The 12,696-nt window shown below is 45.8% G+C and overlaps 1 protein-coding gene across 12 annotated transcripts in view; it reads right to left on the bottom strand.

Annotated features, from left to right (window-relative positions):
• The window catches only part of Txnrd1 (thioredoxin reductase 1), a 92,124-nt gene that overhangs the window by 20,293 nt on the left and 59,135 nt on the right, over window positions 1-12,696 (bottom strand). For 6 of the 12 annotated variants that reach the window (XM_013072257.3, XM_087192729.1, XM_087192732.1 and 3 more), the window contains 5 exons: window positions 8,529-8,642; window positions 6,970-7,042; window positions 6,282-6,401; window positions 1,035-1,177; window positions 457-572 (listed from right to left, as the gene is read on the bottom strand). In XM_013072257.3, the coding sequence (XP_012927711.2) occupies window positions 457-572; window positions 1,035-1,177; window positions 6,282-6,401; window positions 6,970-7,042; window positions 8,529-8,615 (539 nt within the window). In that variant the 5' untranslated portion in view covers window positions 8,616-8,642. Of the gene's footprint in view, window positions 1-456; window positions 573-1,034; window positions 1,178-6,281; window positions 6,402-6,969; window positions 7,043-8,528; window positions 8,643-8,797; window positions 8,864-10,241; window positions 10,407-10,528; window positions 10,571-12,696 lie in introns of those variants that run through there. The other 6 variants (XM_087192731.1, XM_087192730.1, XM_021258387.2 and 3 more) reach the window with 3 other exon arrangements.

The raw sequence follows: 12,696 nt of genomic DNA, 5'->3' as shown, positions 1-12,696 counted from the left end.
AATCACACAGCAAATCCCTTGGTGGGTGTGCATATTTCCCAAGCTCTCTCTACAGGACAGTAGTGATTAGGGACCAGGGTCTGGTAAGTGTAGATGAAACGCCTGTTCCTAATTCTCACAGCGTCCACTGTGCACATGTAGAAGAGAAACATGATCCCGTCTTGCAAATCTTCATGTAAATGCACCTGCACCACACTTGTTTTACACAATGTCTGTGGGCGTCCACCCCGTAGGTGGGCCCTGAAACTTGCGCAGTCACGTAATGCAAGCATGCATCTGCATCAAGAGGGTTCGTGGTATATTAACATTCACTCTCTGTGGGAGAATAACCAGTATTTGCAGTTTTGAATTTTTAAAATGTTCTCTTGCTTAAAATATTTTCTCTTTTAAGAATCGGACTAAGTGGGCTTGAAGAAAAGAGCAAGATCCACCCTGGTCCCCCCATTTTCTCCTTACCTGCTAATGCAGAACTCTTTGTCACCGGGGATGCCCAAGTAGCGAGGCCGTTCACCAGTGGCAATGAGAAATCGCTCTGCTGAATAAATTTTCTCTTTGCCCTTATTATTTGTTGCCTACAAAGAAACCAACATGAAAGTTTAGTTAAGTAATTATTCCTTAGAACTGTAGGCTTTATAGTTAATAAAGGCTTTCCTGCACAATGTCTCAGCTGATCCTTGTAAAAATGAGAGCCTGAGAGAGGCGCTGGGTAGTGAACCACTTGCTCAAGGTCACAGTGCCAGCCAGATTCAAACTGAGCTAACCAGGCCCAGCTTAGCCACCACGCCCTACAGAAGGCCATGCCAGAGGTGTCAGCCCAACCACCAAACTGAAGTCTGGGTCACAGTGGCTAATGATTTTAATTCTAATACCTTAAAGTATTTTTTCTCCCCCACTAGCAGGAACCAAAGCTCAAAAAGAAATAAAGAGAAAGACAGAGAGAGAGATGAGAGAGTGAGTGAGAGAGAGAGAGAGAGAGAGAGAGAGAGAGAGAGAGAGGGGGGAAGCAAGCAAGCTGCACAGGATGCCAGGTTTACCTTAATCCTGTGAGGACCAATGAACTGCCCGAATGCATTCTCGTAGACAACCTTCTTCTCCCGAAGAGCTACTCGGTAGCCCCAGTTGAGCGAGCCGATGTGGTTCTGGACAGCTTCCGTCATCTTTTCCCAGTCATGCTGAACTGCATGAGAAATCAAGACAGAACATTTAGCTCTTCCACTGCCTGGAAACCAAAGTTCCCCAGACACTACTCATCCGGAACACCACAAGCAGGCTGTTAGTCTAAAGGAGTAAGTCCTGCATTCTGGGCACATGAGCTACGTTTGGCTTTTGGAAGACATCCATATGATGAAATCACGCGAGCTTTCCTGGAAATTCTCCAGACTGAAACAGCCATGACACAAACACTTTTCTCCGAACCTAGAAAGGAACTGGAACTTACTTGGGCTGTACTGGTAACAAACTAGTAAGAGAGTCTCACACAGCCAGCTGTACGGGGACTGAGCGAGCAGCGGTGTTCATGTAGCCACTGGTCCCCTGGCACCACGGGTCAAAGCTGGCCTGCCAACGTCTTTGGTAAACAAAGCTTTCCTGAGACGCAGCTGAACTCATCTCGGGCGGGTTCGCACCAGACCGTGAAGCTGAGTCAGCGCCACACACGTGGGCCGTGAACCCTGAAACATTTACTCTCTGCCCTCTACAGAAAACGTTCAGACAGAATTTTCAGTCTATCTCACTGCCCTCAGTTCGCTGTCTTCCCAAAGAGTTTTATTTTATCACAGTTAAATTAATCTTTTGAGGGTGGGGGATTTAGGTTCCACCACCTGCCTCACAAGCACAGGGTCCTGAGTCCGATCCCCAGTACCAAAAAAAAAAAAATTTACAGGAAATTAATCTTTTGAGTCCCTAAAATACTGAATTTCAAAATTCTAATGGTTAAGAATCAGCCTTTGTCCCTTGTTAGTCAATATCTTCCTAAGACTAGGAAACAATCACAACGCAGACGAACTACTCTCTGGTATCCGTGGTTCAGAAGCAAGGAAACAAATCCCAAGTCTCTCTCTAGGAAATGAGGACTCGAGGTCACAGGTTCAGTGTTAAGCAGCCTGGCCACGGAGGAAACGGTGAAACCAGGTCTATGAAACCTAACCGTCAGCCTCTGCAAGCAGAGGTCAGCAGAGAAACTGAGAGTGATTATGGATATTCAGTTCACGCAATCACACAATGTCAGAACTGGGGCAAACCTGAAGAGATCACTTCAGAGTAGAGGCCACTGTAGCTGTGGTGTCAAGAGGACCGGGATGCTACTGTCCACCTCAGGACTTGTAATCCCAGCGCTGCAGGAGGCTGAGGCGGGAGGGTTGCAAGTGTGAGCTCAGCCTGGGCAACTTAGTGACTTATTGCGATCTATCTCAAAATGAAAAGCACACAGGGCTGAGCATGTAGCTTAGGGCAAAGGCAGGACTTGCTGTTTGCCAACCAGGAATGGCAGGGAACAGCGGTACATCCCTCATGCCCCCTACGTGCAAGCATCTAACTGCAGCAGTTACCACATTTCACCAATCCCTTTCCACACCCTCTCCCCTTAACCAGAGTACATTACTATAGGGAAATTCCAGACACTCATCAGTGGGGGTCACTGGGACTCAGGGATGCCCTTGCCACTTATGCCCAGCCTGATTTCCAAATTCCTCAAACTCTCCCTGTGGCACAGTGCACAGCCCCCTTGTCCCCCTTGTCCCCATGTCCAGTGTGGCTGTGCCCAAGCAGAAGGACCCTAAATGCCAGGCCCCCAGGCTGGAGCAGGGCACCAAAGCGCTCCAGCTGCTGCCCAGACCTGATCACGCTGTCAGGAGTAGCCAGAACTCCAGCTCTCTGGCTAGGGCTGCCCTGGCTTCTGACAACGCCTGTCAGGGCTGAGATCTACAATGTCCTCCAAAGCCTCATGTGTCCAGAGGCCAGGCTTCTGGAAGGAGATCAGGTCGGTTAAATGTGATGCGAGGATGCAAGGCCTGGCGGGAAGAGACTGATCACTGGGCTGTCACCGACAAGCATCTCTCTCTCCCGGCTCCTCCCTTCTGCTTCTGGCCTCTGGCTTGGTCTCGGGCTGAAACCCACCGAGGAGCCTGGAATGTACACTCCAGCTGGCCGGGCAGAACTGGCTTGCACCTCAGGGTGCCCCTGTGCCATCGACAGCAGCTCTCCTGATGAACCCCGTGCACTAGAGCGCCAGGCCACTCCCTGAGATTCAGTGAGGAAACTAAACTAACGCGAGAGCTGAACAGTTTTTAAGGTGTTTGGTGACATCTGAATCTCAAAGCACCGAAGAGGGAGGAATTACTCCAAATCTACCAGCTGTGATTGAAGAACACAGTGAATGTTTACATTGAGACAAACTGCCCTGAGTCCCTCTCTAAACACACTTCCTGGTTTTGAACACTCTTATCCCATTGTTCTTGCCACTTTCTGCAGTATCTCTGGAGTCCTCTTTTGGATCTTTAGTTGTGCTGTCCTGGCTGCTTCAATGTCCTGAATCCATTCAAAACATTTCCCTTTCTTGGTCATTTTGACTTCGGGGAAGAGCCAGAAGTCACAGATGCCAGATCCAGTGGACAAGGTGGGTGAGCTACATTTCTACTGAACGGAACTCAGCAAAAGCATTCACCATTTTTTTGATCACACCTCGTAAAGACACTCACGAAAGGGGACTCCAGAACTGCTTCAGAAAGTGGCAAGAACAATGGGATCAGAGTATTTAAAGCAAGGGAAATATTTTGAAGGGGATTCATGGCAATGTGTCTTTAATGAATTTTTTAAAAATTTACACATTCACTGTACAGTCTGATCATACCTTGGATATCCAGGAAAATAAAGGGCAGATGACCTGGCCAAGGCCAGGCACACATCAGCAGCACTCACCGTGCGTAAAACATCAATTCAGTTGTGTGATGGGTGAACACAGCCCAAAACTCTGCAAGCCCCTCCCGGTGAACTAATGATCCTGCCTTCTATGCAATGACAATGTGATCCTAAACCTTCTTGAACACTTCATCTTTTAATGACGCATTTAATTCTTCAGCGTAAGAGAATTCAAATAGATAAATCTAAGCAATATAAACCCAATCAATCTTCTAGAAAGGACCAATTCAGATTAAATGAGCTCAAGGTCACTGAGCTTTTCTCCGTGTCTTTTCAATCTGAAGCTTGGGGAGGGGCAGGTCAGAGGCAAAGTCCTGGACCTGACGGCCGCTGCTGTGCTTGGCCAGGCCCCCTTCATCCCTCGGCACCCTGCGCTACTTGGTGTCAGAGAAGAAAATCCTGCTAGAAAGCAAGAGGCTGCTCTCTGGTCTGGGACATCAGACTGGATGTGCTGCTATTCTGAGAGTGCAGAAGCGGCATCTGCTGGGACACGTGGATCAGCAGCCTCTCTCTAGGTTCCCATGGTCTCATTCGGAAAATACTGCTCCAAGTTTCTTTCTAACCCTAAGACCTAATGAAATAAGACAGGGTTTATCTAAACCCATCATACTCCTCACCTGTTATTTTACCACAAACGGGGGAAGATGAAGTACTGGTCCCTTGGTGACACTGCACACACGCGCACACACACACACGCTCACACACCACTTCAGCACAGGGCCCGGACGAGAGAGCCGGAAGGACACAGCGAGAACCCAGGAAACGCCCACATAGGAAGGGCGCATGGACTTAAGCAGGGACTTCACATGCTCACATCTGTCTCTGGAATTACTGCCACTGAGAAATACAGGAGGGGTCAATGGAAAGGTAGAAAACTATGTGTTCCTACCTTAAAATCTAGCAAGAGAGAAGAAACACAATAGAAGTAAAACCATTAAAATAGTTGGATAAATAATTTATTTAAGCTAAGATAAAGATATCAGGAAATTCAAGGACTTAGCACTGGCTTTCATGCATAGGTCTGAACTATGTATTAGCTTTTTATTACCTTAGTCTCCGTACATTTAAAACCAGCAGGTTTTTAAGATTCTAAATGACTCACCACATATATTTTCCTACATTTCTAACGGCATTAAGCAAATCTGTTTCACCAGCTGCATTTGTCTGTAACACTTGACAACTTATGAACTAGGACTCCGCGGAGACCCCATGGAGGGAAACATCATTAGCTGCCCAGACTTAGCGGCAGGCTAGCAGTCACTAGGTGAGACAGCACACGGAAATTATAAAATGCACCAATCACAATGTGCCTGGAACAACCTCCCCTTTTCCAACATGTTCTAGATCTTTCTACATTAATAGTCCCACTTCAGGTCCTTCATCAGAAGAATTTCTAAACTACTATGCAGGTCTAAGAGGTGAGGGGAGGCTGTGTTAATAGGGTGCACTAATAGCGTCAAGAGAGGAAAGAGGGGCAAACGGCCAGTCCAAGAGGGCAGGCTCTGCAACGGCAGACCCACTGGGGTTTGGCAACAGAAGAGTGGCAGACTAGTGGCAGGACCCGGGCTAAGTCCATGCTTTCTGGGTCAGCTGAGCTGAGTCTAACACAGAGAAAATAACACCGCCCTCAGAGCCAAGAGAGGAAACGCTCAGCTACAGCCTCAAGGCTGCAAGGTCATGGACAGAAAGCAGCCTCGTAAGCATCGAGGAAAGAGATATGACCCTGACACAGTAGAACCTTAAAATGACTGATTTTCTAAGGTTCCAGACTTGAAAAAAAGCTCTCTTCATCTTTACTGTTCAACTCTTTCGTTTTTTTAAGACGGGATCTCGCTGTGTAGTTCAAGCTGGCCTTGAACTCATCCTGTAGCCCAGGCTGGCTTCAAACTCTAGCAATCCTCCTGCCTCAGCCTTGCAGTGCTGGGATTATAGCCATGCGCCACCACATCCAGCCCACTCTGAGTACTGTAATCGAGCGAGGACTCAACAGTTCCTCCTCAACAAACAACAGCCCCCACATCTGCCAGTGAAAGAATTCTCTAGCGAGAAAAATGTAACAGCTTCCAAAAGAAGCAAATGAAATTTGTACTTCCTGCCTACCACAAACACTGCACGACTGCTTACACCCACGATCTGAAAGACCTCTGGTTTTCTATTTAGAAAGCAAGTATTAGAAAGTATTTAGAAAGCATGACATAAGGATGATAGCCAACCAAGGGTAACTGAAGTGATTTTACCCATAAAAAATCTAACAATAAAAACAACCTCCCAGGTATTTGCTAACCGTGTAAGAGCAAACAATACCCTGCAAGATCCCAGCTCAAACCCCACAAGCACAGACGAAAGAGTAGCTTTCACTCCCATACCTGTGTCCTCGACTCTCCACCCGTAGTTGCGAGAGTCTCGCAGGGCCTGTCCTAGCAGAGCCGCCTGGTGCATCAGTTTTTTAGGGATGCAGCCCACATTCACACACGTTCCTCCGAGACCTGCGACAACATTGAGAAAACAGTTTATAGTGTTTCACAGGCCTTCAAGGAGAAAGTCAACAACGATCATAATTCCATGACACCTATTTCATTAGCCAAATGTGGTCAACACTGCTATTATTTTATTCCTTAGTCTCATGACATTTCTAAAATTTAGAGTTTTATCTACTGAACAAGTAGCACTGTAAAACAAAACTGAAAGACAGCTTTCAGCCAGACATGGTGGCGCATGCCTGTAACCCTAGCCCTCCAGGAGGCTGAGGCAAGAGATCCGGAGTTCAAGCCCTGTGTGGGCAACTTTGCGAGACCTTGTTCCACAACTTTAAACAAATTTTAAAAGGGCCAGGGTTGTAGCTCAATCTCTAGTACCACAAAAAGTTCCACATACTTCCAAGATTCAAAACTGATTTTCAGTATTTAACCTGAGTTCATCTTCACTGGGCTCAAGTGAAACAGATGCTGTTAGTTTAATTTTATTTTTTAAACTGGATTTTAGAAACAATATAGATTATTCCCAGAGGAAAACCTGCTTCTTCAAAAACACTTTAAAAATATTTTAGAAGCTTACCCCATCTAGTTCCAAGAGGGGTTGGAGTGACAAAATCTAAGACCATCACCTTCTTGCCATATTTGGCTGCCTCCTGGAAAATAAATATTACCAAAATGAGCTGGAAAAGTTAACATCACATACCGGAAGTGAGCTGCTAATATCCATGCTGTTTGTATCAAGCTGTAATGCCTACAGTATAACCAACTATTTTTTTTTTTTTTTTTTTTTTTGGTACCGGGGATCGAACTCAGGTCCTTGAGCTTGCACAGCAGGCAGTGAAACCACTCAGCTAAATCCCTGGCCCTAATCAACTATTAATTCTGGGAATTTTACACACATAACGATCAATTCAACTCCAGTGCAAAAATCACAGAGACACTCAAAACAGTTGTATGGGTAGCTTTAAAGATTATGGAGATCCCAGTTGTAAAATTGTTAGAATCAGCTGGAAACCTTACAATCAATCCTCTTATGTAATTGCACTCAACAGACTAAGCAATAATCTGAAACACATGTGGCCTTTTCCAAGCAAATTTAAATAGCTGGTAAAGCCACTTACTGATGGCCTACAGCCCTCGACTCAATGCATATTTACGGAGTTTTACCCAATTCAGTTTCTAAGGCAGAACAGTGCAGAAGCTTTTCCTCTGAAATTTTGAGATTTCCTCAAATTTTCATGTGAGGAGCTCGTTAAAAAGCCGACGTCTGTGGGGTTCCCAACCTGTCTCAGAGTGGGGAGACAGCTGTCAGGGTCACTCTGCAGAGTACCTGCTCCCAGTGGGCGACCAGACCCCACAGGCCCTCTGGGAAGGTGCGGCCTGCGTGTCCAGCACACACAGCGTCGCCACAGTAACATGGTCAGCAGGGGACTGTCCCCGTGTGGGCAGCCGCTGACCATCTTGCCAGGAAGCCGCTAGAGAGGAAGACGGGGCTCAGGGCTCCCCACAGGCACAAGGCAGCTCAGCTGGGGAGAGCCCTCTCCTCCCCGTCCTTCCTTCACATCCTGTCCCCAGCCGGCCCAAGGATCACCTCATAAACCCGAGAGGCAAATCATCTTTGCTTAAGTTCAAGAAATCCAACTGTTCTTCACCTTCCTACTGGACAGAAAAGGGGCTGTGAATATGAAAATCAAAGTGAAAAAAAATCTAAGTCCAGGACTGTATTTATAAAGAAGAAGAAATATATTTGTTTAATGTCAAACCATTTCCACACACCTTTATTATCTTTGAAAAAAAATCAACCAGACCTAAGACGCATGAAAATGTGTCCTGAAACACTGTCCCCCCATACTTTTACATGAAGAACATGTAATTCAATCAGAAGAAATGATTTATAAGTGGGACATTAATATGTCTCGTAGGGCCGGGGATTTAGCTCAGTGGTTCTGCTGCCTGCCTCACAAGCGCAAGGTCCCGAGTTCGATCCCTGGTACCAAAAAAGAAAAGAAGAATTAATATGTCTTGTCTAAGTTAATGTGAAAACAGAAGAATGGATCCAACAAATCCCAGAGAACTTGGGGAACTATGAGGGATGGAAAGACGCTAACCGGAAGCCAGACACCCAACCCAAGGCCTTGCCTTAGCAGCTGCCAGACCACCAGAGCCTCCTCCGATGATGATGAGGTCGAAGTCGTAGGACTCGGGAAGGTCCTCAGAGCCGTTCATTTTTACTGGCTGTTGAAGCTGATCAACCTAAAGACAAACAATTACAAAGAGCAATGTCAAAAAGCATTGTAAGAAAATCTTTCTTTAAAGAAAGCAAAATGAATTTGCAAGAAAAAAAATGCTATTTGACTTAAAGCCTACAAATGAGAACACCCAGCCTTCAAGTGGGGATGGGTACTTGCCTTTCCCTGAAGTTAGGGCTCGGAGGACGGCATCCTCTTCCTCGGACATGTCCTTACTGCACACTTCTAGATTCAAACGGCCTTGTCAGCACAAAACCAACTTAGCCCTAAACTGAGTTTGATCATCAGCCTTTCTTCCTTAGAATTTTCTTTGCTGTTGTTTTTGTTTTGAGACAGGGTCTCACTCACTGTGTAGTTCAGCCTGGCCTTGAACTCACTGTGTAGCCCAGGCTGGCCTCAAACTCATGGCGACCCTCCTGCCTCAGCCTCCCGAGTGCTGGCGTTACAGGTGTGTGCCACCATGCCTGGCTATTTCTTAGAATTTTAAAACCAAGTTTTAAATTAGGTTTTTAAAAACATTTGTACAGTATGTTTTTAATGGAGCTGTCAATGCTCTTTCAGTCATCATCTTTACTCTCTAGTCACAGGCAGAATGACTAAGACAGGGAGGGGCCTAGCACACTGGGGAATAACCCTCTTAATACAGCAATATCAAAGTCAGTCAAATACTTTAAGACTGTTCTTTCTACACTCTTTAGCTGAGACACAAAAATCTAGAGAGATTCAAAACAATCACTGACCTGCATGAAAAGTTAAATATGTAAGAGTTCCTGCTTTTGCAAGGCACTTCACGGTCTGTTTTTACTGTGTTTTTTGCAGGGCTGGGGATCAAACCCAGGACCTTGTGGATCCCAGGCCAAGTGCTCTACCACTGAGCTACATCCCCGTCCTTGTAAGCAATTTTAAATCTGACTCTACAAAGCTCATTCCTTTAAGCTGCAAGTGCTTCAAGTCTCCTGTAATATATTTAGTTTCCATATACTTGGCATGTAACAAACAGGCTTTATAATTTAATTTTTATTAGTACATGTTTGCAGTATGTGAAATTTACATCCATCTTAGGGAGCAGGTCCACGTGCATTGTACTTCTTTTTATTCCTTCCTTCTCCTCCCCAGCCACCTCCTTCCGTTTCTAGTTCCCCTTCCCGTTTCCACTGTTATTATTGTTTTAGTTCATGCTTACAACATATGTTTACTGATATTCATTGTGGGCATTTGGTACATGTACATGGCACACCTTGAATCTTTTTTTTTTTTTGGTACTGGGGATCAAACTCGGGTCCTTGTGCTTGCGCAGCAGGCGGCAAAACCACTGAGCTAAATCCCCGGCCCCATCTTGAATCTTTCTATGTCCCCTTCCTCCCCATACCCTTGGTTTTATTATTTAATTTTTACAAATCTCTTTCATTCCACAGGTTTTTAAACGTATCTTACTCATACTTCATAGCGGTTTGGAACACTGAGTGATCCATTTAAGGCTACCTTTCATTAAAATTTTTAAAAACCTGTGCCAACAAGAAATGACCAAAGTGTTAACAAGCACATTAAAATGGCCTTTTAAAAATCAAGTTTTGACCTTAAAAACCAAAAGCCTTAAACTTACCAGCCCAGACTGCACAGTTTTCTCCTGCCTACAATCAGGTGTGGGGGGTGAAAGTCGGATCTTGGGGTTGGCAGGAGAACGGGTTGCTGGGGATGTGGCAGGGGCTTCTGCAGAGGGAGGAGGAGGTATGGGCCTGCAGGTGCCCCAAGGCAGTGTGGCAGGTGTAGGCGGCGGCAGTGTGGGAGGGAGGACCCCGGGGAGCCAGCGACAGCAGGGGGCCCGCAGCACCCTGACCGTGAGCACCAAAGGCCTAAGGTGAGAAGCAGGAAGACACAGCCAGTACTCACGGCCTGACATCAGGGCCGAGGATCCGCCTTCGATGCCAGGCACTGTTGGGGAGACAAGCCGGTAATAATCACGTTCAGATGGGAGGGTCAGCAGCATCGAACAGCTAGCTGGCTCAGGGAGGGAAGGAGGACTTGCTGGTTCTGAAGGTTAACAAATAAGTCTAACTTGGTGTTTGAGGGAAATAGCCACTGTTAAATCCCAACCTCATTTTTTCTCAGGAACTTGGTAGAGGTGGTGAAGGAGTACAATCATTAGGTGTCCAAATGAGAACGACCCTTGGGGGCGGCTCTGTCCCAGCACACCTAATAAAAAGAAGTGCATTCTCAGCCCGCAATCTACATCCTCCCTCAGTCCATGTTCACAGTGTGTACTTCACTGAAATTCTCTATTGGACCTGGGTTCTTACAGTTTAAGCTTTAAAGTGAAATTCTAACAAGCAACACACAGATTTTACCAAAGAGCTGAGGACCTGAACATTTTAACTCTGTACAGTGAAACCAGTAAGACACAGTCAGTGGAAACATTCAGGTGACCCTAGAACCAAACTTCATGATTTTACATTTTAACCCAACTTAAAATCGAAATCAGTGCCGCTCAGATTCAGGTCAATGATAGCCCACATGAAACGTAAAGCAGGTAAAAGGTGGGAGACAGCCCCAGACAGCTCAGTAGGCAGAGCAAGGAGAGGAACACAGCCAACCTCCCCAGTTGCCGGAATAATGCTGCAGAGTGGGGACACCAGAGACTCACGCCTTACAGTCTTGGGACCCTTTTACAAGGAATTTTTTATTAATGTGTTTTATCTATTAATATCTACTACACTGAAATTAAAACTAAGAAAAAGTCAAAATATTAACATATTTTAAAATATTAATATACCCGCTATATTAACATAAGTATCCTTGTTAAAATGCTTTAGATTAGCGAGTGGCACTGCTTCCTATCTGATTCTCTCTAATGTCTGGCTTAACAAAAGGCAACGCATCTGCTGTACCACTGCCTGTTGCGCCTGTTGCGCCTGCTGCCAAACTCCGCAGCTGACTTGCAAGAGAATTAGAGGTCTCAAAGTCCCCCTGAAAGGGCCCCAGGGCCCCCAGCCCACACCGAGAGCCACTGCTATAGATGTGAGACACAGCCCAACCACTAGCTATGGATTCCTCAGGAACAAAGGAAAGAGATCTAAAAAGTCTGAGGAACCATTAGGATGTCACCACGGAGTTTCCTGGCCCTGATCTGGAGAAGGGAGCAGAAACACACGTGTCCACAAACATGGGACAAATGCTATGCTGGGTGTCACACACAGGAATTCCTCGCCTCTCCTCACTACATTGTCTACTAAGCAAAGGGTGTTCCTGCTTCCCATGTGAGACAGGGGCTGTGAGATTAAGAAATCTACTCACCAGTCAAGAACTGAACCCAGGTCTGTATGAATACAAATCTACTGCTTTTCCCACTCTACCAGGTCTGGTAAGTTTTATTCCAAAGCAGCTGTTGCATACATTTTCTAATCTAATCCTTACTGCAATCTTAAGCGACAAGCACTATACTATCAAAATCTCAGGTTTACGATTACTCTGCCTAAAGTGCACAGCTAGAATGTCACAGGGTTGGGACTGATCCTTTACTGTCAGATCAAGGGTGACAGACACTAGAGGGTTACACTCCCCGATGTGAGAAAGGGGCAAGAAAGCCTGCTTTAGAAATGAGTTTCAAAGATTCACGAGGAAGTTCCATTTTTTCCTGAAATTCTCTATACCATACTACTGGCAAGGAGGCCTCCATACACAAACGTGAGCACCACTGTCTCAATCTTGGTCACTGGTCTGGATTTCCCCTCCCAGCACCACACACCTTACCAGGAAAGTGCTGTACACTGTTAAGTATAACTAACAGGTATTCACTCACCACACTGGCGGCACAATTCCTTTACTGCCAACGACTAAGTGCCTGAAGAGTTGCTGCTTATGGGCGTGTTCCCTGCACCTCCTCAACCTGTCTTCTCAATGACCAAATTTTTGGCAATGATCTCCAAGTAAAGTTGGAATTTGTATTTTCTTTTTCCTGCGGTGTTAGATCAAACCCAGAGCTTCACGCACGTCAGGTAAACACTCTACTATTGAGTGATGTATCCTAGCCCCATAAATATATATTCTTAAAACTAAGCACC

This window comes from Heterocephalus glaber, unplaced genomic scaffold, assembly GCF_053883595.1.
Source record: "Heterocephalus glaber isolate CG9 unplaced genomic scaffold, H.glaber_assembly_v1.0 deba00001572, whole genome shotgun sequence".
Lineage (NCBI taxonomy): Eukaryota > Metazoa > Chordata > Mammalia > Rodentia > Bathyergidae > Heterocephalus > Heterocephalus glaber.
This window is presented reverse-complemented; position numbering and strand designations above follow the sequence as displayed.